The sequence below is a fragment of the Ammodytes marinus genome (genome assembly GCF_949987685.1).
Source record: "Ammodytes marinus genome assembly, chromosome: 11".
Taxonomy (NCBI): Eukaryota; Metazoa; Chordata; class Actinopteri; order Uranoscopiformes; family Ammodytidae; genus Ammodytes; species Ammodytes marinus.
The window spans coordinates 3,051,395-3,072,913 of record NC_137215.1 but is presented as its reverse complement, the minus strand read 5'-3'; the positions used below and the strand labels follow the sequence as shown (position 1 = coordinate 3,072,913).

Below are 21,519 nucleotides of genomic sequence, written 5' to 3'. Positions count from 1 at the left end.
AGAGAAATATAGGGTTAAAAAAACACTCTTTCTGCCTTTTCTCAGGCTAGGATGAACCGATTTCAATTTTTTTCGCACATTTATACTACATAGGATCTCAGAATTCAAAACACCTTCATATTCAAACCGGTGAAGTAGGCCTTTAAGATTCTTTACCCAAGTCCAAATAAGGTTGTTAAGAGAGAGTTCAGTTACATAATCCCCATAGTAACTGTGTTTGCCAAAGTGATGCCAATGGCTGTGCGTCACGGAGGTCAGAGCATTTTGGGCCAAAGTTTAATTTAGTTACAAAGCAAAATAAATCAAGAGAAGGGAAAACAGCCACACCCTCACTCCACAGGGAATACCAGCCTAGCCTTGCACTGTCCTGTGTGTGTGTGTGTGTGTGTGTGTGTGTGTGTGTGTGTGTGTGTGTGTGTGTGTGTGTGTGTGTGTGTGTGTGTGTGTGTGTGTGTGTGTGTGTGTGTGTGTGTGTGTGTGTGTGTGTGTGTGTGTGTGTGTGTGTGTGTGTGTGTGTGTGTGTGTGTGTGTGTGTGTGTGTTGCGTGTGTGTGTGTGTGTGTGTGTTAGAAGAAAACAAACACACTATATACTTTATAGTGCAGTATAGGGTGTGCCTTTTTACTAACACACATTGCATTTTGTAGAATATTATGTACTGCTTCTACATAAATCATTGCACAATATGTCATTGATATTTCTATCTTAAAGCTATAGTGTGTAACTTCTGTCGCCCCCCAGTGAGGAATTCTGAGTAATAACAACAACACTGTCGATGCATCTACATGAGGTAAAGCCTTCAGTGATGGCAACATGGATTTTATACCTTCTGCTGTACGTCCAGGTTTTTTTCTTAGCAGTAGAATCAACAACCGAAACATTTCTTGGGCTCTTCTTGGGGATTTTTCACTTAAGAAAATGTGGTGTGTGTGTGAGTGTGTGTAAAAAATCTGGTGTGTGTGTGTGTGTGTGTGTGTGTGTGTGTGTGTGTGTGTGTGTGTGTGTGTGTAAAAAATCTGGTGTGTGTGTGTGTGTGAGTGTGTGTAAAAAATCTGGTGTGTGTGTGTGTGTGAGTGTGTGTAAAAAATCTGGTGTGTGTGTGTGTGTGTGTAAAAAATCTGGTGTGTGTGTGTGTGTGTGTGTGTGTGTGTGTGTGTGTGTGTGTGTGTGTGCAATAACAGCCTGAGGTGATAGTGAACACAGATGTAGCTTTGAACACGCCACCTGCAGAGAGTTGCACAATGACTGCTCACCCTCAGGTAGTGTGTGTGTGTGTGTGTGTGTGTGTGTGTGTGTGTGTGTGTGTGTGTGTGTGTGTGTGTGTGTGTGTGTGTGTGTGTGTGTGTGTGTGTGTGTGTGTGTGTGTGTGTGTGTGTGTGTGTGTGTGTGTGTGTGTCGGAGAGATCATCTGTGAGAATGAGAAATGTTATAGAAACGCGCATGTACCAGGAGACCTGTTCCCATTCACACACACATTCATACACCGATAGCAGCAGGCTAACTATCGACATTCACACGAGACAAGGTGGGTGAAGTGTCTTGCCCAAGGACACAACAACTATGACACAAGTGACAGGGCGGGGATCGAACCGCCAACCCCTTCGATCATTGGACAACCCGCTCTACCACCTGAGCCACAGTCGCCCAATTTCATCAACAAAAGACACAAAAAAAGTGAAATTCAAATTCAGTGTGTCACTACACTACAGTGTGTGTTTCTTTTATATTCTACTTTTCACAGATGATTTCTCCTTCACACACACACACACACACACACACACACACACACACACACACACACACACACACACACACACACACACACACACACACACACACACACACACACACACACACACACACACACACACACACACACACACACACACACACACACACACACACACACACACACACACACACACACACACAATCAAGAAAAGACGCACAAAAAAATTAAAAATTCAGATATATTCAGTTTTTCCTTTGAGGATTTGAAGACTGACTGTCCCATGATGATGATGTCAGAAGTACAAAACCTTCCCAAACACTGCTGAAGCCTCAGGACAGAACACAGGGGGTTATGATTCATGTGTGTGTATGCGTGTGTGTGTGTGTGTGTGTGTGTGAGAGAGAGAGAGCAAGAGAGAAAAGGAGAGAGCGTGTGTGTGTGTGTGTGTGTGTGTGTGTGTGTGTGTGTGTGTGTGTGGTGCCCTTGCTTTCGCTCTCATCATAGCAGGATTAACACACACTGGACAGATGGCCTTCCGATGCTCCTCGCTCTCTCTCTCTCACACACACACACACACACACACACACACACACAGTACTAAGGCAACTTCATTTCAGGAGTTGTGTCATCATCACTGCACACTGCCTCTCACACACACACACACACACACACACACACACACACACACACACACACACACACACACACACACACACACACACACACACACACACACACACACACACACACACACACACACACACACACACACACACACACACACACACACACACACACACACACACACACACACACACACATTCAGTTTTTCCTTTGAGGATTTGAAGACTGACTGACCCATGATGATGATGTCAGAAGTACAAAACCTTCCCAAACACTGCTGAAGCCTCAGGACAGAACACAGGGGGTTATGATTCATGTGTGTGTGTGTGTGTGTGTGAGAGAGAGCAAGAGAGAAAAGGAGAGAGCGTGTTTGTGTGTGTGTGTGTGTGTGTGTGTGTGGTGCCCTTGCTTTCGCTCTCATCATAGCAGGATTAACACACACTGGACAGATGGCCTTCCGATGCTCCTCGCTCTCTCTCACACACACACACACACAGTACTAAGGCAACTTCATTTCAGGAGTTGTGTCATCATCACTGCACACTGCCACACACACACTGCCACACACACACACACACACTGCCACACACACACACACACACACACACACACACACACACACACACACACACACACACACACACACACACACACACACACACACACACACACACACACACACACACACACACACACACACACACACACACACACACACACACACACACACACACACACACACACACACACACACACACACACACACACACACACACACACACACACACACACACACAGATGAACAGCACTCTATTCCGTCTCCAGTCAGACTGTCTCTCACTAAAAACCCTCGTGGTTGATTTGTCCCTCACTGGCTTCCTTCCCTTCTATCCCCAGCATAACAAACAGGGTTCAGCTATTTAAAAAAATGTTGTTGTTTGAGACTATATCTATGCATATTCATGACTGTTATTTACTGTTAAAAAATAACAAGTGTTTTTTTTTAAATATCATGTTTTTAGAAGATTTTTCTTTCTGAAACTTACATCGTCATTGGTCAGACATTATATGGTAAATGGACTCCACTTATAAAGCTCTTTTCCCTGGTTTTTCACAGACTCAAAGCGCTTTACATTGTTTTGTACACATTCACCCAATCACACACACATTCATACACCGATAGCAGCAGCTACCACGCAGGGTGCAAGCTAACTCTCGGGAGCAATTCGGGGTTCAATGTCTTGCCCAAGGACACTTCGACATGTGGCGGAGTAGGCGGGGGATCGAACCTCCGACCCTGAACTCCAGAGGCGACCTCCCTACCCACTTCGCCACTGCCGCCTCTTTAAGAAGAAACACATTTCTCATAAATTCATTGGGACGGAGCATGAAACTTTTCTTGTGCTCTGTCTCAAATTCCTTAGCTCTGTATTGACATTGCTGTGAAGTTAGTTTGAAGTTGGATATGCGACAGACATTCATCAGTTACATATTACCGTCTCCAACTCCAAACTGACTTCACGGGAACTTCCTGGTTTAGCAACAACGTGGTAAATAAACAAGATCGAACAAGCACAGAGGAACGTTTACTAATTTTGTAAAGTTAAACACCTACAGGAAAGGTTTCTGTCGCCTTTTCTTGAGCAGGAGAGTGAGGCAAAAAGCTAAAAATGGTGCACTATTCCTTTAAATAAACCGAATTGAATCGAAAGGCTCAATGAGATTCTTCTTAATTTCATTTATTAACGGCTCTTGACCATAGTTCCATGGAGCACAACACAGTCAAATAACAACACAACAAAACAATGGTGTACGGCATGGACTAAACAAAACACTACTTCAATAATAGCAGGACATTTTTCAGAAAGGCACCTGTTTGTTTTACCAATAAGACTTGGCCTATCTGACCTCTGATTTGATTTTTTTGATTTGATTAAATTTATTTCAGACATATCAAACATACAAAACAAAATGAAAAGCATGGAAATACAATAAACAAAAATTATGTTTTCAAAAAAAAAAAGAAAAAAAAAAGAAAAAAAATTATCTGTATTTCTGAGATATGCCTGAAAAGGAGAAGGAAGAAGTATACACTTATGTAATCATACCCCTTTTCCATAGTAAAAAAATAAAAAATAAAAATATTTAAAAAAATAAAAATATTCCTCTCACAGGATAACGTGAGTGCAGAGATGTGTAGAGGCATGTTTGCAGAGGAACCCTCAGGGACGCCAACGTTGATGTAACAGGATTTCACTGTAACATCTGAACCACGGTCAGTGTTAGAGCACAGATTAAATCAGACATGTACTAGAGGGCTTTGATCCCAAATATAATCCTACTTTGGAAAAACATATAGTAGTTTATCAGTTTATGTATATCTTTATCTATCTTTTTTATTATTTTTTTTTTGGGGGGGGGGGAATAACCAGATACTGTATTAGTCTTATTTCAGGGTGAGACAACATGTTAAAATAGTATATTTGTAGATATAATCATAGAACTTTGCCAGTTGATAACTTACATTTAATAAATTATGTTTCAGAAATATTTGAACAAATTACACAAATTTGGCAAATATCTTACAAATGATATGTACATCTCTTTAAAAACCAACCAAGGGGGCGCCCTTAGCTCAGTTGGTAGGGCGTCCCCCCCCCCCCATGGGCCTCGGCCAGCAGCGGACCCGGGTTCGATTCCTGTCCGCGGTCGTTCTCTGCATGTCTCTCCCCTCTCTGCCCCATTTAAACTCTGTCTCTACACTGTCAATAAAAGCATAAAAATGCCAAAAAAAAACTTAAAAAAAAAAAATATCTAAATGTTGGAAAAAGCCAGAGAAAACATCTTTATTTCATTTTTACAATATATGAGGGTCCAAGGTTTTTAGAGACCAGATTTGGGAAGCAGCCTGTTTTCATTTTGTAAATCAAAAAAATCTCATGTACAGGTCTGTAAAATGCATGTTCGGACATGTTACTGAAGCAAAATAGACAAAATCTCAAAATTGACCAGTGCTTGAAATAACAATGTGTTTTGCCTTCAGTGTCTCACATTAATTCCAGTAAGTCTTGTGTCTGACTATAAGAGGTGAATTTAAATCCCATCTCATCAGTGTTGTCTGGACTGTGAGTCTGAAGTGTGTGTGTGAGTGTGTGTGTGCTCCTCTGTGATTAATACAGTTGACTCTGCTGCTGTTTGTCTAAGTGTGCACTCACAAACTGTAACTTTCTTGTCAACAGTAGCTTCCTCTGTTAGCTGTAAACACTTTTCTGTTTTGTTTAAGATTTTTTTTTTTGGCATTTTCAAGCTTTATTAGACAGTACAGAGTTGAAATGGGGAGACAGAGAGAGAGAGAGAGAGAGAGAGAGAGAGAGAGAGAGAGAGAGAGAGGGGGGATGACCTGCAGTAAAGGACCACGGGTAGGATTTGAACCTGTGACCACTGCAACGAAGGCCGGAGCCAATATGGTACGCGCTCTATCCACTACACCACCGGAGCGCCCCCAATATTTGACTTGTTAACAGGGCCACACACACACACTGCTTAAGAGTCTGTGTCTCGATGCCAAAAATTCGCAAATGCAAAAGATGGCCGTAGCCCGAGACACACACACACACACACACACACACACACACACACACACAGCCAACGATGACACTGCAGCAAACAAACTAAAGTGTAACAGTGTGTACAGGAGTCAGGGCACCTTGAACTGCAAACAAAGTCACACACAGTCACACACACACACACACAGTCACACACACACACACACACACACACACACACACACACACACACACACACACACACACACACACACACACACACACACACACACACACACACACACACACACACACACACACACACACACACACACACACACACACACACACACACACACACACACACACACACACACACACACACACACACACACACACACACACACACACACACACACACACACACACACACACACACTCTTCTTTAAAACATAAGCTGCTGTGCTGGAGCCTAGAGGAGCTATTAATATGTGCATTCATTAATATAAATTAAATGTAGAATTTGTGAAGAGACACTGATGACAGGACAGCAACAAAGTCAATGTACTTGAGAACTGAACTTAAAGCTACAGTGCGTTACTTTTTTAGTAGAAATGAATGTTGGTTACGTTCAAGCCATCGCCAAACGAGTTGACACACAGTTGATTTAGCCTATCAATCAGCTCCACAAAACTCTCTCTGTATTTAATGCTAAATGGACTTGTATAGCGCTATATCTCCGTTTATCACAGACCCAAAGCGCTTTACATTGTTTTTGTACACATTCACCCAGTCACACACACATTCATACACCGATAGCAGCAGCTACCACGCAGGGTAGGCTTAGCACTAGGGTCCTAAGCTAACTAAGCTAACTATCGGGAGCAATTCGGGGTTCAGTGTCTTGCCCAGGGACACTTCGACATGTGGCGGGGAGACGGGGGATCGAACCTCCGACCCTGCACACCAGAGGCGAACTCCCTACCCACTTCGCCACTGCCGCCCCAATTCTCAGTATGGCAGCATTTACAAACTGGTGTGTCCCCCCCCCCCCCTGACACTGGTGCAGGAGCCCAGAAAAATCCCCAAGAAGAAGAGCCCAAGAAATGTTTCAGTTGTTGATTCTACTGCTAAGAAAAAAACTGTCTGGCAAGTCTGTGTGTGTGGTGTTTGTGTTTGTGTGAGTGAGAACTAAACAGCATTCACAGACAATCACTACAATCACATTGATGGAGATATCATCTAAAAACGATTCTGATACACAATCAACTGCGCAGCGGAAGTTGCATCACATAGACTGAGCCTCCCAGTGAAAACAACCAGCGATGAGACGGATATACAAGCATGAGGCAAGTTCAAGGAGCCTTGTTAGGATGAAATAAATAAGTAAAAGTATGTCCCAATTGTAGCATACTGCATGCTAACTAACTACATACTTTTTATGGTCAGCTGTAGTATGCAGAATAGTAAAACTGAAAGAGTATGCAATTTGGAACGCAGGGATAGTTTTCAAAATAGCCTAAACATGGCACCTTCAACTAAAAAGCCTCTTCCAGCCTAAATAAAGTAGGCTATGTCTGTAAGTCTGATTCATTTTTAAACATCACCTGCTCCATGGCAAAGCAAAGCCTGCAAAGTGGCAGTGAGGGAGGCAGTCACTCTCCGAACATTAAAATTACATGTTGTCATATTTAGAAAAAGTGTTTTTGCACGCATGGGGGCTACTTAAACTGAGCCATGTTATAGAGGCGTGCAGTGCAGTAACAGTTACTTGCACTTAACCTCAGTGTGTGTGTGTGTGTGTGTGTGTGTGTGTGTGTGTGTGTGTGTGTGTGTGTGTGTGTGTGTGTGTGTGGAAAGACATGACCCACTAATGTCCATGTGTCATCTGAAATTTAGATATTTTTGCTGTTGAAATACTCAATACAATAAGCTTAAAGTAAGTGACTATAAGGAACTTTAAATTGTTGATTGTAGCGCCCCCTTTGGACAAAGGCAGCAGTGTTCTTTACAACACCAGAGCTTGTTGTCCTAAAGATCTTTGCTAGCGCAGAGAACGCTTGTTGTCGAAAATCACTTTCTGTCAAAATCAGTGAATATCTCCTCATGATCCGCTACCTGTCTGTACTGTGAGTGCTGAAAAAAAGCATCCAGTGTTAATACACAGCCTAGGCTCTGTAAACTGGTATGTAAACAATGGGTATGTGAACAAAAGGGGGCCCACCACTTGCCTGTTTACAGAGCCTAGGTTGTGTATAAACACTGTTTTTTCCCCTCAGGGCACACACAGAACGGACAGGTAGCGGATCATGAGGAGATATTCACTGATTTTGACAAAAGAGTGATTTTGACAACAAGCGTTCTCCAGAATCACTGAATACACCTTTAAAAATGAGACACTGCACCTTTAAATGGATCACTCATTCACCTGATAGGACACTTGTTGGACTTTTCTCAACACAACACAGACAGACGAGACAGTTATCCAAACAACATTCCATCACACACGCTTAAAACCCATTAAAAATAACCAGATGTCTTATTAAGTCAAATGTATTTCTATAGCACATTTAAACCTGCAGTGTGTAGAATTTTGGGTTTTATTTCCTAGCAGATTTTGTAGAAAGTAATTATAACATCCATAAGTACATTTAATTTAGTGCATAATAGCTGAAAAAAATGTTTTGAATTATTATTTTTTCCCTTAGAAAGGGTCTCATATATATCCATATTTCTGCATATTTTGGACCAAGGCCTAGTGCCGCCATCTTGAAAGTGTCATAGTTGGAATGTCATCAGGTGCATTGTTTAAAATTTAGAATTGTTCTTGTCCTTGAAGGCCACTGTAGCTTCTGTTATTATTCGAAAGGGGTGGGGTTACCCAGGGAGCGTTGCATTTTAGAACTTTGTAGAACTTTCTTGATGATGTCATATTACACACTGCACCTTTAAAAACAACATCAGTTGAACTTTCTTGATGATGTCATCATATTACACACTGCATGTAGTTGTCTCTTTTGTAACTGTTTTTAATGTTTTTTTTTATGTCATTTTATATGTCATCTTTCCAAGGATTGTTTGGGGTGTGGGGGTGGGTGGGCTTCTAAATGTTGTGTATGTTTGTTAAAAAAGAAAATGTTCAATAAAAATCGTTTATGAAAAAAAAATGAAAAAACAACAACATCAGTCGACCAAAGTGCTGTACAAGAGACAATACAAAACAACATATAAGATACATGAGGGAAAAATGGAGGAGTGTCAAAGTCTCAACTTGTGTTAAAGGCCAATGCAACAAAACAAAAGTGAGTCTTCAGCAACGTTTTATATTATAATTTATAGCCTAAATAAATAAAAGTGACACACACACACACACACACACACACACACACACACACACACACACACACACACACACACACACACACACACACACACACACACTAAATGAATGACCCAATAACTTACTTGAATCTTCCCTGGCAATGCTGGCACTGATCCCCGACCCATCCGTGGTCACACACGCACGTGCCGTTCACGCACTTGCCCGAAAAACAGCTTTTCTCGCAGGACTTAACGGACACAGCTGATGATGTGGTGGAGGCTTCCGTATGTTGTGCTAGCTGCAGGAGCATCAGAAATATTCCCACATATGTTTTCAAGAATTCCCGGGCGTTCCTTTTGCCTTTGGGAGACTTGGTCCAGGTGCAAAGATTAATCCAACCGTGATAATCCATTTTGGAAGTGAAAAAGTCAGTTTTTTTGTCGGGTTTCAGCCCCAAAATCAGACAACAATTTGAGTTGTCACCTGTTAAGCTAAGAGGGGATATCTTGCAATGAGGGTTAGGAGTTACAGGGGGTTCAATCAGATCAATTAACCTACCTGTGTGTCACGCGGCGCCTATATGGAAAAGACACCAAACAATTGATATAGTAGGCCTATAGGCTAATAATTACGCACTGTCAATTTCAAAGCATTTCCAAGCATTTTAGGGAAAGCTTCGGGGCAGGACAAATATATTAAACTTAGATGGGAACAGTTTTGACCCAAGAGCGAACTACAAATGCATTTCCAACACGAACCATCGCTTCAGTGCAACAAGAAAAAGTCCAAAAAATAAATCCTTGTGTTGCGCTCTTCAAGACGTCTCCAAAATGCGTCCAGATAACTTCCAATGTAGGATATACTGTGTGTGTGTGTGTGTGTGTGTGTGTGTGTGTGTGTGTGTGTGTGTGTGTGTGTGTGTGTGTGTGTGTGTGAAGGGGGTTGATCCGGGTTCAACGTGAGCCACTGTATAATCCAAGCGATAAATAAAATAACATCACAACCTCGTAGCTCAGATGATATGCGTTCGCGTGTCCTTACAGGCTACATGTCTCTCTCTCTCTCTCCGTCTCTCTTTCTGGTTCTTCTCCCCGACAAAGACGAGGGCTGCTATCCGAATATAGGTGATGCGACAGCGGCACACAGACACAGACACACAGCGGTGCTTCCACCCGGAGCTCCGTATTCCTTCCGCTATCTCTCTCTCTCTCTCTCTCTCTCTCTCTCTCTCAGTCTCTCTCTCCCTCTCTCTCTCCCCCTCTCTCTCCCTTGCTCTCTCTCTCCCTCTCTCTCTCCCTTGCTCTCTCTCTCTCTCCCTCTCTCTCTCCCTCTCTCTCTCCCCTCTCTCTCTCTCTCTCAGCCTCTCTCTCTCTCTCTCAGCCTCTCTCTCTCTCTCTCTCTCTCTCTCTCTACACACACAGCTGGTTTCTGACGGTGGAATCTCATGCACAAAAGCCCCGAGCGTGAGCAAGTACGGCGGCCCACGCGGTTAAAGGGACAGTTCCCTTTAAAAAGGCTGTCAAAGGAGCCCATGCAGTTAGTAGCAAGGCTGTGTGGCTGTGTGTGTGTGTGTGTGTGTGTGTGTGTGTGTGTGTGTGTGTGTGTGTGTGTGTGTGTGTGTGTGTGTGTGTGTGTGTGTGTGTGTGTGTGTGTGTGTGTGTGTGTGTGTGTGTGTGGAGACCGTGACATTTAAAAGAGTGGTCTTTTAAATGTAAGGTCAGTTATCCTGGAGAATGCTTATTGTCAAAATCAGTGAATCTGGTGTATATACACAGCCTAGGCTTTGTAGACTGGTAGGCTACATTCTGCTAACAAAGGGGGCCACCAGCTAGCAACATGCCCGTTTACAGAGCCTAGGCTATACACTGGGATACACACAGTATATGGACACTTTTTTTTTTTTTTTTTTTTATATTTTTATTCACAATTATTCACATACAAAACCAATCAAAAACAAAGTACAAGGAGATAATATGTTATGAATCTGCAGCAACATTTGAGTTTTGTCTGAAAGAAAATTGCTCTGAGACAATTTGGACACATAATAACACATCTGTCTGTTAGCCTGGAAATCCAGACCCTGATATCTTGAACGATAGAGGGTCTGGCCACGATCAATAGTCATTTCCAACTCAAGGGGCGGCTCATAATCGTGCATTTCTGCCAATCAGACATACACATACACACAGTGTGTGAAGTCACGTTACTGTAGGCAGAAATAAAGTGTGGATATACGCTCAGACTTAGGATAATAATAGCGGTGGCGATCCGGTCGCAGCCTATCTTAGTTTAGCCTAGCTTTCCCATTCACTGTACAACTTCCCCTGGGCAGAAATAGACTCATACACTCTGCAAAATGAAGCGCGGGGGTTTGGATTGAGCAGCGGACCTTATGACCAGCTATATTATACGCCGTTCCTTTTATTTGGTGATTTTTACGGGACATCAGGCCGCCGTGATTAATGTTAAACACACGTCCTTCAACTGCTAACATGGTCGCATGTTTAGAACGTAGGCTATGGAACGTCAAACGCCCGCCTGTTCCGCAACAACAAGCTGGAGCATTTAAACAGAGAGGCGGAACTGATTGTGTCGGGAATCTTACTACCCCCCCGAGGTAGTAAAATTCCCGGAACAATCTCTCGCACCTTTCTTCCCTCGTTCCGCAACTGTTGCATTTATACAGCAGGGCGGAAGGCCGAAAGGCCGGCATATTCCCGGCTTTCACTGGCTGTGTAAAAGGGGCTACTGACTCCACCTTTATTGTGCGTTTTGTCAAATATTTTGATGTGCCAGTTTAATGTTTAATTTCCTCAGTTTTAATCTAAGTTAAAGCAGCTATGGTGTTTTTTTTTAAGTCACCAAATAACTCCCCTTGACTCTCCGTGAGCTTGTTTCATATCTGACTAGAGCAGGTAATCTGGCATCCGGCCACTTCTTAGGGAAACAGCTGGTTTACTGCATGCTGGCTTTCTCCTTCCTACAAGCCTCCTGGGACACACAACACACACACACACAGACACACACAGACAAGCACGCACGCCATACACAACACAACACACACACAAACACACACACACACACACACACCACCACCACACACACACACACACACACACACACACACACACACACACACACACATAGAGACAAGCACGCACACACACACACACACACATAGAGACAAGCACACACACACACACACACACACACACACACACCTTGCTATACTGACATACACTCCTTAGTTTTGCCCTGATTTTTGCAGCTCTTTTGCAACCGAACCATCTGCCTTGCCTCTAAATTAGGGAGAGTATATTTACCAAATGTGTAGTGGTGAGAATACTGATATCTGGTGCTGCTATCTGCCTCCCACGTCTAGATACATGTCGAGGTCAAGGATATATGGATATCACATGGAGATAAGAACCCTACCCACATCCATGTCAATTTAATTTCGTTTTTATTTAGAAAATTAAAAAAGGAAGTATGACATCACACAAATACACATGACACAAATTAATTTATCTTGTAGGTAACAAAGAGGAAAATTAATTGTTTGTAGGAGTTTGGTCTCGGGGGGCGCCCTTAGCTCAGTTGGTAGGGCGTCCCCCCCCATGGGCCTCGGCCAGCAGTGGACCCGGGTTCGATTCCAGCCCGCGGTCGTTCTCTGCATGTCACTCCCCTCTCTGCCCCATTTCAACTCTGTCTCTACACTATCAATAAAGCATAAAAATGCCCAAAAAAATATCTTAAAAAAAAAAAAAATTGTTTGGTTTCCAAAAATTGTCCGAATCAACGAGATATTGTGAAGCGAGAAGCTGGTTTTTGTGTCACGTGTACCAACAGATCTATCTATCTATCTATCTATCTATCTATCTATCTATCTATCTATCTATCTATCTATCTATCTGTCTATCTGTCTATCTGTCTATCTGTCTATCTGTCTGTCTGTCTGTCTGTCTGTCTGTCTGTCTGTCTGTCTGTCTGTCTGTCTGTCTGTCTGTCTGTCTGTCTGTCTGTCTTGCATTCTGTCTGTCTGTCTGTCTGTCTGTCTGTCTGTCTGTCTGTCTGTCTGTCTGTCTTTAATTCTGTCTGTCTGTCTGTCTGTCTGTCTGTCTGTCTGTCTGTCTATCTGTCTGTCTGTCCGTCTGTCTGTCTGTAACAGTATTAAACCTAACTGTTAGCCCGCGGGATATTGCTTTTGTCTGTTGTTATTGTTGCTGCTTGAGTAGAATTCTATTATAGATAGTTTTTATAACCTTAACCCCCCCCCCCCCCCCCCTCCCCCCCAGGGCCAATGTAGAGATATTGATTGGATTAAAGATTAGATAAAGAGAGAGAAAGAAAAAGAGAAAGAGATAGAGAGGGAGAGAGGGAGAGAGAGAGAGAGAGAGAGAGAGGGAGAGAGGGAGGGAGGGAGGGAGGGAGAGAAAGAGAGAGAGGGAGAAAGAGAGAGAGGGAGAGAGAGGGAGGGAGGGAGAGAGGGAGAAAGAGAGGGAGGGAGAGAGAAAGAGAGAGAGGGAGAGAGAGGGAGAGAGAGAAAAAGATAAACAGACAGACAGACCATTGTTATAAAAATGAAAAAAGAAAATTAATATTGATTTTTGAGGGCTAGTTTATAATTAGATAGCAACAGTAAAGTCCATGGGAGGGACAGGGATGAATGGAAGGGGATCATGTGGCTATGCAGAATACAGAGAAGGTATTGTACATGCAATGGCATTGGTATTTTTTCCTAATAATATCTTTATGAATGAATGTTTATCTTAGTGTATTTTCTCTGCCAGCTGTGTGGTGTTAAACATGGTTGTTTTATAGCCATTTAAAATTAAATTACATTTTTAAATTCTCTTTTACAAAGACAGCCTAGAAAATGACTAAAGTCTAGAGGGTTTTAAAGTACATCAAATTAATACCATCACAGCCATAGTTTTAAAAGAACACACATATTAAACACACATTAAAAACCAACACACACACACACACACACACACACACACACACACACACACACACACACAGATGAGTGCATGGGGATAGTAGAGATTTAAATGAGCCATGAGGAAAGATTATTATTATTTTTTTTTAATAAATTCTGGTTGACGTTTGGCGCCACCTGCTGTTGGAAAGATGCTGATGCAGCCAATACAAAATTATACTGGGCTCTGGAAAAAAATTATCAGTCTCTGCTTTAACTATGTATTTTCAGTATTAAAACCATCATTTGGATTTTCAATTAATAAACATACTAATTTTAAATGTACATATCCACCTTCTGTCATTTATCTTTCCGTTCATACAACAATATACAGAGACAATTCAAAATGTTCGGGCATATTTCGAATGGTAAAATTAATCGTGATTAATCCACAGAATCCTGTGATTAATCTGATTAAAAATTTTAATCGTTTGACAGCCCTACTATTTATATAATAATAATAATAATAATAATAATAATAATAATAATAATAATAATAATAATAATAATAATAATAATAATGTATTTGTTGGAGTGAAATCAACATTTTTGTTTTATTATATGGACGATTGGCAACATTTCCTCCAAATGTCCTTTACTACAGTATTCCCATTAAACAGAGGCCTATTTGCAGATTCAGTGTGTATCATTTTTCAGAACAGACTTGGTAATAAGCTTAAATAAGTGTCTAAATGCTTGAAAATAAAAGTTTATCATTATTTTAGGTGGTGGTAGGGGAGTTGGTTTAGGCTTGAAATAGCAAACAGTCTCCAGGAGGGGGCAGCAGAGTCAAAGGCTTAAGACCATAAAGAAGCACACAGTAACTACAGGATGGGACTTGAGAAATTCATCTTCACATCTATCTGACATTATATCAAGTTCTACATTTCCCTCATAGTTATTAAACCTCAATCACAGTTAACCAATACTCTCTTCACTTTAGCTCTTAAAGCTGGGGTATATGATTTCTGATTGGTCAAAGTTAACATGAGCTGTACACTTTGACCAATCAGAGCGAGGCTCCGATTCTCTGTTCTTATTGGCTGTTGGGACTGTCCATTCACTTTGGCACGACTTTGTTGGTGTAGAGCGTGTCAGGGAGGGACCATAGGGGAGGGACCAAAGAGAACAAGTGGAGCGGTTGAGGTATTTGGATTCGAATCTCTATCCCAACTGCCATTTTCTCCCCAAATCCTCCACCCCAGCTTTAATTGTCTAATATGTCAGTGAAACAGCCAGTGTGTAAATTAGATCTGTTAATAGCAATCTTTTTTTTTCTTCCCTAATCAGTTTATACGTATACTCAAACTATTAGTGAGTTTAAAGGAGTTAAGCCCCCTGTGTTGCAACATGTACGCATTTCATAATCATGCATGTATAATTTAAATTACCCATTAAAGGTGCTCAGAGGAACTTTCAGTTTGTGTTAATTTTAGCGCCCCCCTTTGGACAAAAGCGGTAGTGTTTTTACTACACCAGCTGTTGTTCCTGGGTGAGCGTATACCCATGACAAAGGCATTAAGAAAATCCATATAAAAATAGCATTCTTTGCACTGATGGTCTCGTTTGCTATTACATTTCATTCATGACTATCAGAGTGAAAAATTAGACTGTTTCAGAAATATTTAAAAGTTCCTCGTAGCTCCTTTTAAATTAACTGTGTGAATATCATTAGCTGCTGCCATGCTGTGTAGAGTGGAGAGTCATATTACAAAGGACTTAGCAGCGCAATGGAAAATCACCTGACACATTTAGCCACTGAAAGGAATCAACTGTCCAAGGCCGCCCCGGTCAGCTGTGCCCTTGAGCAAGAGCCCTGCAAAGCTCGTGTGAATGAATGGAACCTGGATCTGGAACCAGAGATAGTATGTGTCACTAGAACTTGAATTCGAATTGATCAATTTGAATTTGAATTAATTATACTTGAATCTGAATCAGTTAATATTCGATTTTTTTTTTGTTGCATTGGCCTTTAACAAAAGTTTAAACTTTGACACTCCATTTTTTTTCTCATGTATCTTATATTATAGAATAAATAACTAAATACATCTTCACCTCATCACTTGTTATTGTGGAAAGACTTGAGGCAGTGGTATGATGATGCCATCTTTAGTAACTATAGCTTCTTGTCCTTGAAGGCCACCATAGCTTCTGTAAAGTCTAATAAACCAACCAACTAATAAAAAGATGAAGAAGAAGTACTATAGAATAAATAACTAAATACATCTTCACCTCATCACTTGATATTGTGGAAAGACTTGAGGCAGTGGTGGATGATGCCATCTTTAGTGACTAACAAACGCAATTTATAAGTGGAACTGAATTTCCAGCAAATTAATTCAATCTTTTCAAATGGTCTTGATACGGCGACTTAGAAATTAAATATTTAACTTGTCAAAGATAGTTTAATATGACAGCGACACACTGAATAGCATTAAGTGCCACTGCCGGCCAGCTAGACAGATTACATAGGTTGCGTTCCGAATCGCATACTTTCTACTATATAGTATGTAGAAAAAAAGATTTAGTATGTCCCGATTCTTGTGGCCAGATTTAGGATGCTTGGAAGTACCCGGATTTCATACTTCATGCGGCCAAGATTGTTAGTGTTGAAAACTGCATCCTATTTGGGTGATTCTGACCCACAATCCAGTGCGCACGTGAAGTGACGTCACATCGACGAAGCCTCCATATGAAAACAAACGGGGATGCACCGGATATAAAAGCAAGAGGCAAGATCAAGGCGCAATGTTATGATGAAATAAAAGAGTAAAAGTATGTCCCAATAGTATGCCTACTGCATCCTAACTAGATTATTTTTATCGTTGGATGTAGTATGTAGAATAGAAAAAAGAAAGAGTATGCGATTCGGAACGCAACCATAGTGTGTGTGTTTTAGGAGCTTTAATAAAAAGTGGGTAATTCACACAGGGCTGTTTCCTGCTGTGTTTGGATGTCCATATAAGGAGTTGGTACGAAGGTTAAAAGTCTGGCGGCTTGAATAGACATTTCCTGTGTAAATGTGTCAGCTATGATGTGTTGGTGTGCTGTTGTGTGAGAATAATACCAGCAGATGGCACTATGTCCATGCAGGGATTGTTCCACTGTGTGTGTGTGTGTGTGTGTGTGTGTGTGTGTGTGTGTGTATGTGTATGGGTGCTTGTGTATGTGTGTGTGTGTGTGTGTGTATGTGTATGGGTGCTTGTGTATGTGTGTGTGTGTGTATGTGTGTGTGTGTGTGTGTGTGTGTGTGTGTGTGTGTGTTTGGGTGCTTGTGTATGTGTGTGTGTGTGAGTGTGTGTGTGTGTGCATGTGTATGGGTGCGTGTGCGTGTGTATGGGTGCTTGTGTATGTGTGTGTGTGTGTGTTTGTGTATGTGTGTGCGTGTGTCAGACATGTAATAATAATAATAATAATGCATTTATTTTATATGGCGCCTTTCAGGGCACTCAAGGTCGCCTAACATAAAACGAGGCAAGGCAAAAACACAATGTGTGTGTGTGTGTGTGCGTGTGTGTGTGTGTGTGTGTGTGCGTGTGTGTGTGTGTGTGTGTGTGTGTGAAGTGAAATATGGCAAGTGTCAGTCTCTTCAAGCTTTAAGGTGAGACACTGCAGATCATAACATTCTTTTTCAAGCACTGGTCTATTTCAAGATTTTTGTCTATTTTGAGATTTTTGTCTGTTTTGCTTCCATAACATGTCTTCTTTCATACTAGTATAAATCAAAGGTCCAACATGTACATTCAGGTGTTTATTTGACTAAACCTTGTCTGTTTGCGTCTGTATATTTCTCCTATACAACCATCTTTAACGACCATTATCTCAATTTTTTTTTTCAATACTCTGAACCAAAAAATCTCAACTTCTAAAGCACTAACATCAACTAAACTTTCCATAATCATTCTAAGCACTATTCTGAAGGTTATTACAGAAGGATTTGTTCCTATGTTGTTTACTGTCTGATTTATGAGACATGTTCTTCTTAAAAACATGCTGAAAATGCATGAAAACGTTAGACACTAAAACAATTAAAGACAGATTTGAACTCTGGCTTTATACAACAGCTAAATGTCTGTCAAAGGCCCTGGCAACCCAACTTCACTAAATCCTTATAACTATGTTATTTGGGGGGTAAACTGAATGCTAATATGTATATGAAAGGTTTTAGGAGTATCTGTCACCCCCCTGCTAAAATACTGGCATGTCAGTTGGTCGACCATTTGAAAATCCCAGATTCAAATGTACGCATAATTAAGATATTGATAAATGGCCGATTTATTCAAACATTATTAAAGAAATTGTAATACAAACAAATATTGTTTTAATGTCAGTAATCAACTGGCAAAGTATCACGATGATATCTATAAGGATTAAACCTGCAGTGTGTAGAATTTTGGGTTTTATTTCCTAGCAGATTTTGTAGAAAGCAATTATAATATCCACAAGTACATTTAATTTAGTGCATAATAGCTGACATTTTTTTTTTTATAATTTTTTTTTCCCTTAGAAAGGATCTCATATATGTCCATATTTCTGCATAGTTTGGACCAAGGCCTAGTGCCGCCATCTTGAAAGTGTCATAGTTGGAATGTCATCAGGTGCATTGTTTAGAATTTAGAATTGTTCTTGTCCTTGAAGGCCACTGTAGCTTCTGTTATTATTCGAAAGGGGTGGGGTTACCCAGGGAGCGTTGCATTCTAGAACTTTGTAGAACTTTCTTGATGATGTCATATTACACACTGCACCTTTAAATGAGTGTTAACTTCTTCCCACTCCTTCTTCGAACACGTTGTTACATTATCAAGTGTTTGTCATCCATGTCTCTAGTCATTTTTACTCCTTGGCTTTCAACCCAGCATGAGACCTGCATTTTGTTTTAGTGTCCTATGGTGTATTTTATTCATTGTGCTTATTAGTTTTATTTGTTTAAATCGTTTTATCTGAATTTTAAATCGTTGCTTTGCTTTTAAATAGTTTTACCTGCATCATGTACAGCACTTTGTTTCAGCTGTGGTTGTTTTAAAGGGCTTTATAAATAAAGTTGAGTTGAGTTGAGTTGAGTTGAGTAGTTATACTTTCTATTTTGTGTAACATCATTCTTTTCTGTACGATAATTTCTGTTTTCTTTTACATGTTCAAAATAAATTTCAATCAATAAGTTCAAACGTTTAGCCTATTCACCTGCAGTCTCGTCTGACCATAATTTGTGTGTGTGTGTGTGTGTGAGTGTGTGAGTGAGTGTGTGTGAGTGAGTGAGAGTGTGTGTGTGTGTGAGTGTGTGTGTGTGTGTGTGAGTAAGTGTGTGTGTGTGTGTGTGTGTGTGTGTGTGTGTGTGTGTGTGTAGTTAGAAATGTTACTCTATTCACATGCAGTGTCTCGCCTAACCATAACGTGTTCTTAATGATAGCAGAAATGGGTTCATCTTCGCTGTCACAATGAGATTTTCTCCTTTTAAAGGTGCTCTGAGGAACTTTCAGTGTGTTAATTCTAGCGCCCCCTTTGGACTAAAAAGCTGTAGTGTTTTTACTACGCCAGCTGTTGTTCCTGGGTGAGCGTATAGTATACCCATGACAAAGGCATTAAGAAAAACTATATAAAAATAGCATTCTTTGCACTGATGGGTCTCGTTTGCTGTTAAATGTCATTTATGATCATCAGAGGGAAAAATGAGACTGTTTCAGAAATATTTAAAAGTTCCTCGTAGCACCTTTAACCACAGGGTTCTCAACTTTTGGAAATTGTTTAGAGTGAGACAGAAGCGGATTTCCCATGCGAGCGTGCGAAGCGCGCGAGCAAAATTTTATTGTGTGTTTTTAACACAAGTTCAGTTCAATATAATTTCTTTGTTTTAGTTAAAATATAGCCTATTGTAGTAATTTTATGATGAAAGTATAACTGGATTAATACCAAATGCCAGACTAGTGAGATGGCTGTAGGCCTAGGGTAGTTGTTCGGGGTAGTTATTTCAGTAAAACTCTTAGTTCAGTTCAGCAAATATGGATACTGGATATTACTGATGCTCGCTGTCGCTTCGAGTGGCAGATTTTGAGGCCTTCAGGATAGGGGTTTTCTGGCTCCCACTTGAAGCACTGTGGCTCCACACCAGCCATTTAGACTATCATAATGGATGACAATGTTCCTTCTAGGGCTAGTCTGTTTCTGGTGCTGGTGAAGACCAACCATGGAGAAGACTCTTTCGGTGTCCGCATTTGAATGTGGGAGCACTAAAACCAACTTGGCCCCTCAACTAGTAGGTGAAAAATCGAAAAGCAAGTGCAAAACAAAAGCATTATTAGCTATGTCTTATGGGCTTCATGAGGGGCCTCTAAGGCCCCCACACACATACAGGAATAAACTTTCTACATGTAAATTATATACTGTTCATAAAAAGTGGCTTTCCACCCTGTATCTGTTGCAATGGGCCCCTCCATCATATAACATGGGTCTGCAGACCAATCTTCTGAAATGTTTTTACAGTTGCAGAGTAAAGAGTGCTGCCTGTTTAAGAAAAATAATGTTCCTTCTGCAGCTCAAGATTTGATTTAAATTTTAATTTTCCAGATTGATTTTTCAGATTGATGCATTTTACTTTAAAACTGTACCAATTTTCTTCCAGGGGGGCATGCCCCCGGACCCCCCAACAAGGTACAGGATATCTCCCACAGTATCCCAAAATCCTGTGGGAAACACTGACTCCCTTAATATGTTTATGCCAGTAAACGTATGTATCTTTGCAGAAAAGTCAATGTAACTGACTGGATTGGGAGGGGGCGGGGGGGCTTTAAGAGTCTGGGCCTATTATCTCATAATCCGTCTATGAACCAACTAGTTTCCACAATCTTTTTAATTTTTGCGGGGAGCATGCACAAGCATTATTCATAGAAAAAAATAAAAAATAAATGTGGGGGGCCCCACACAGGGTCTTGAAACGGGCCCCGAGATCGTTAGGACCGCCCCTGCACGCTTGTCGTGTAGCTTGACGAAACGCTGCGCCTTCTCTCTGCCCGCTCGGCTCTCGCAGAATGCATTAGTGGGCGCAACAAACGCCACTGTCCCGGGAGAGATTTTTCTTTCCTCGGGACAGCTGGTGAAAACAGAGAACAATTTCGGGAAAAACGGGACGGGTGGCAACCATAGTATAAATAAGGTGGCAACACTAGGTGATGGTGGTGAAGGCCAGGATTTATCGAAGCTATAGGCTATATAAAAAAAATTGTTTGGCAGAGTTATAATTTGCGTGAGAAATGCAAGGTGTGGCGTGGAGCGTGTGAATTGCCTGAAATGCGTGTGTCTCACTCTCATTGCGTGAGGGTTGA

The 21,519-nt window shown here is 41.2% G+C and overlaps 1 protein-coding gene across 1 annotated transcript in view; it reads right to left on the bottom strand.

The window, feature by feature from the left end:
* LOC307257558 (attractin-like protein 1) overlaps positions 1–9,634 on the bottom strand; it is a gene marked incomplete at both ends in the record, with an annotated part of 55,062 nt that extends 45,428 nt beyond the window's left edge. Inside the window, one exon of the mRNA XM_080036819.1 lies at positions 9,366–9,634. Coding sequence (XP_079892945.1) covers positions 9,366–9,634 — 269 coding nt within the window. The remainder of the gene's footprint in view (positions 1–9,365) is intronic.
* Positions 9,635–21,519: the final 11,885 nt, after the last annotated feature.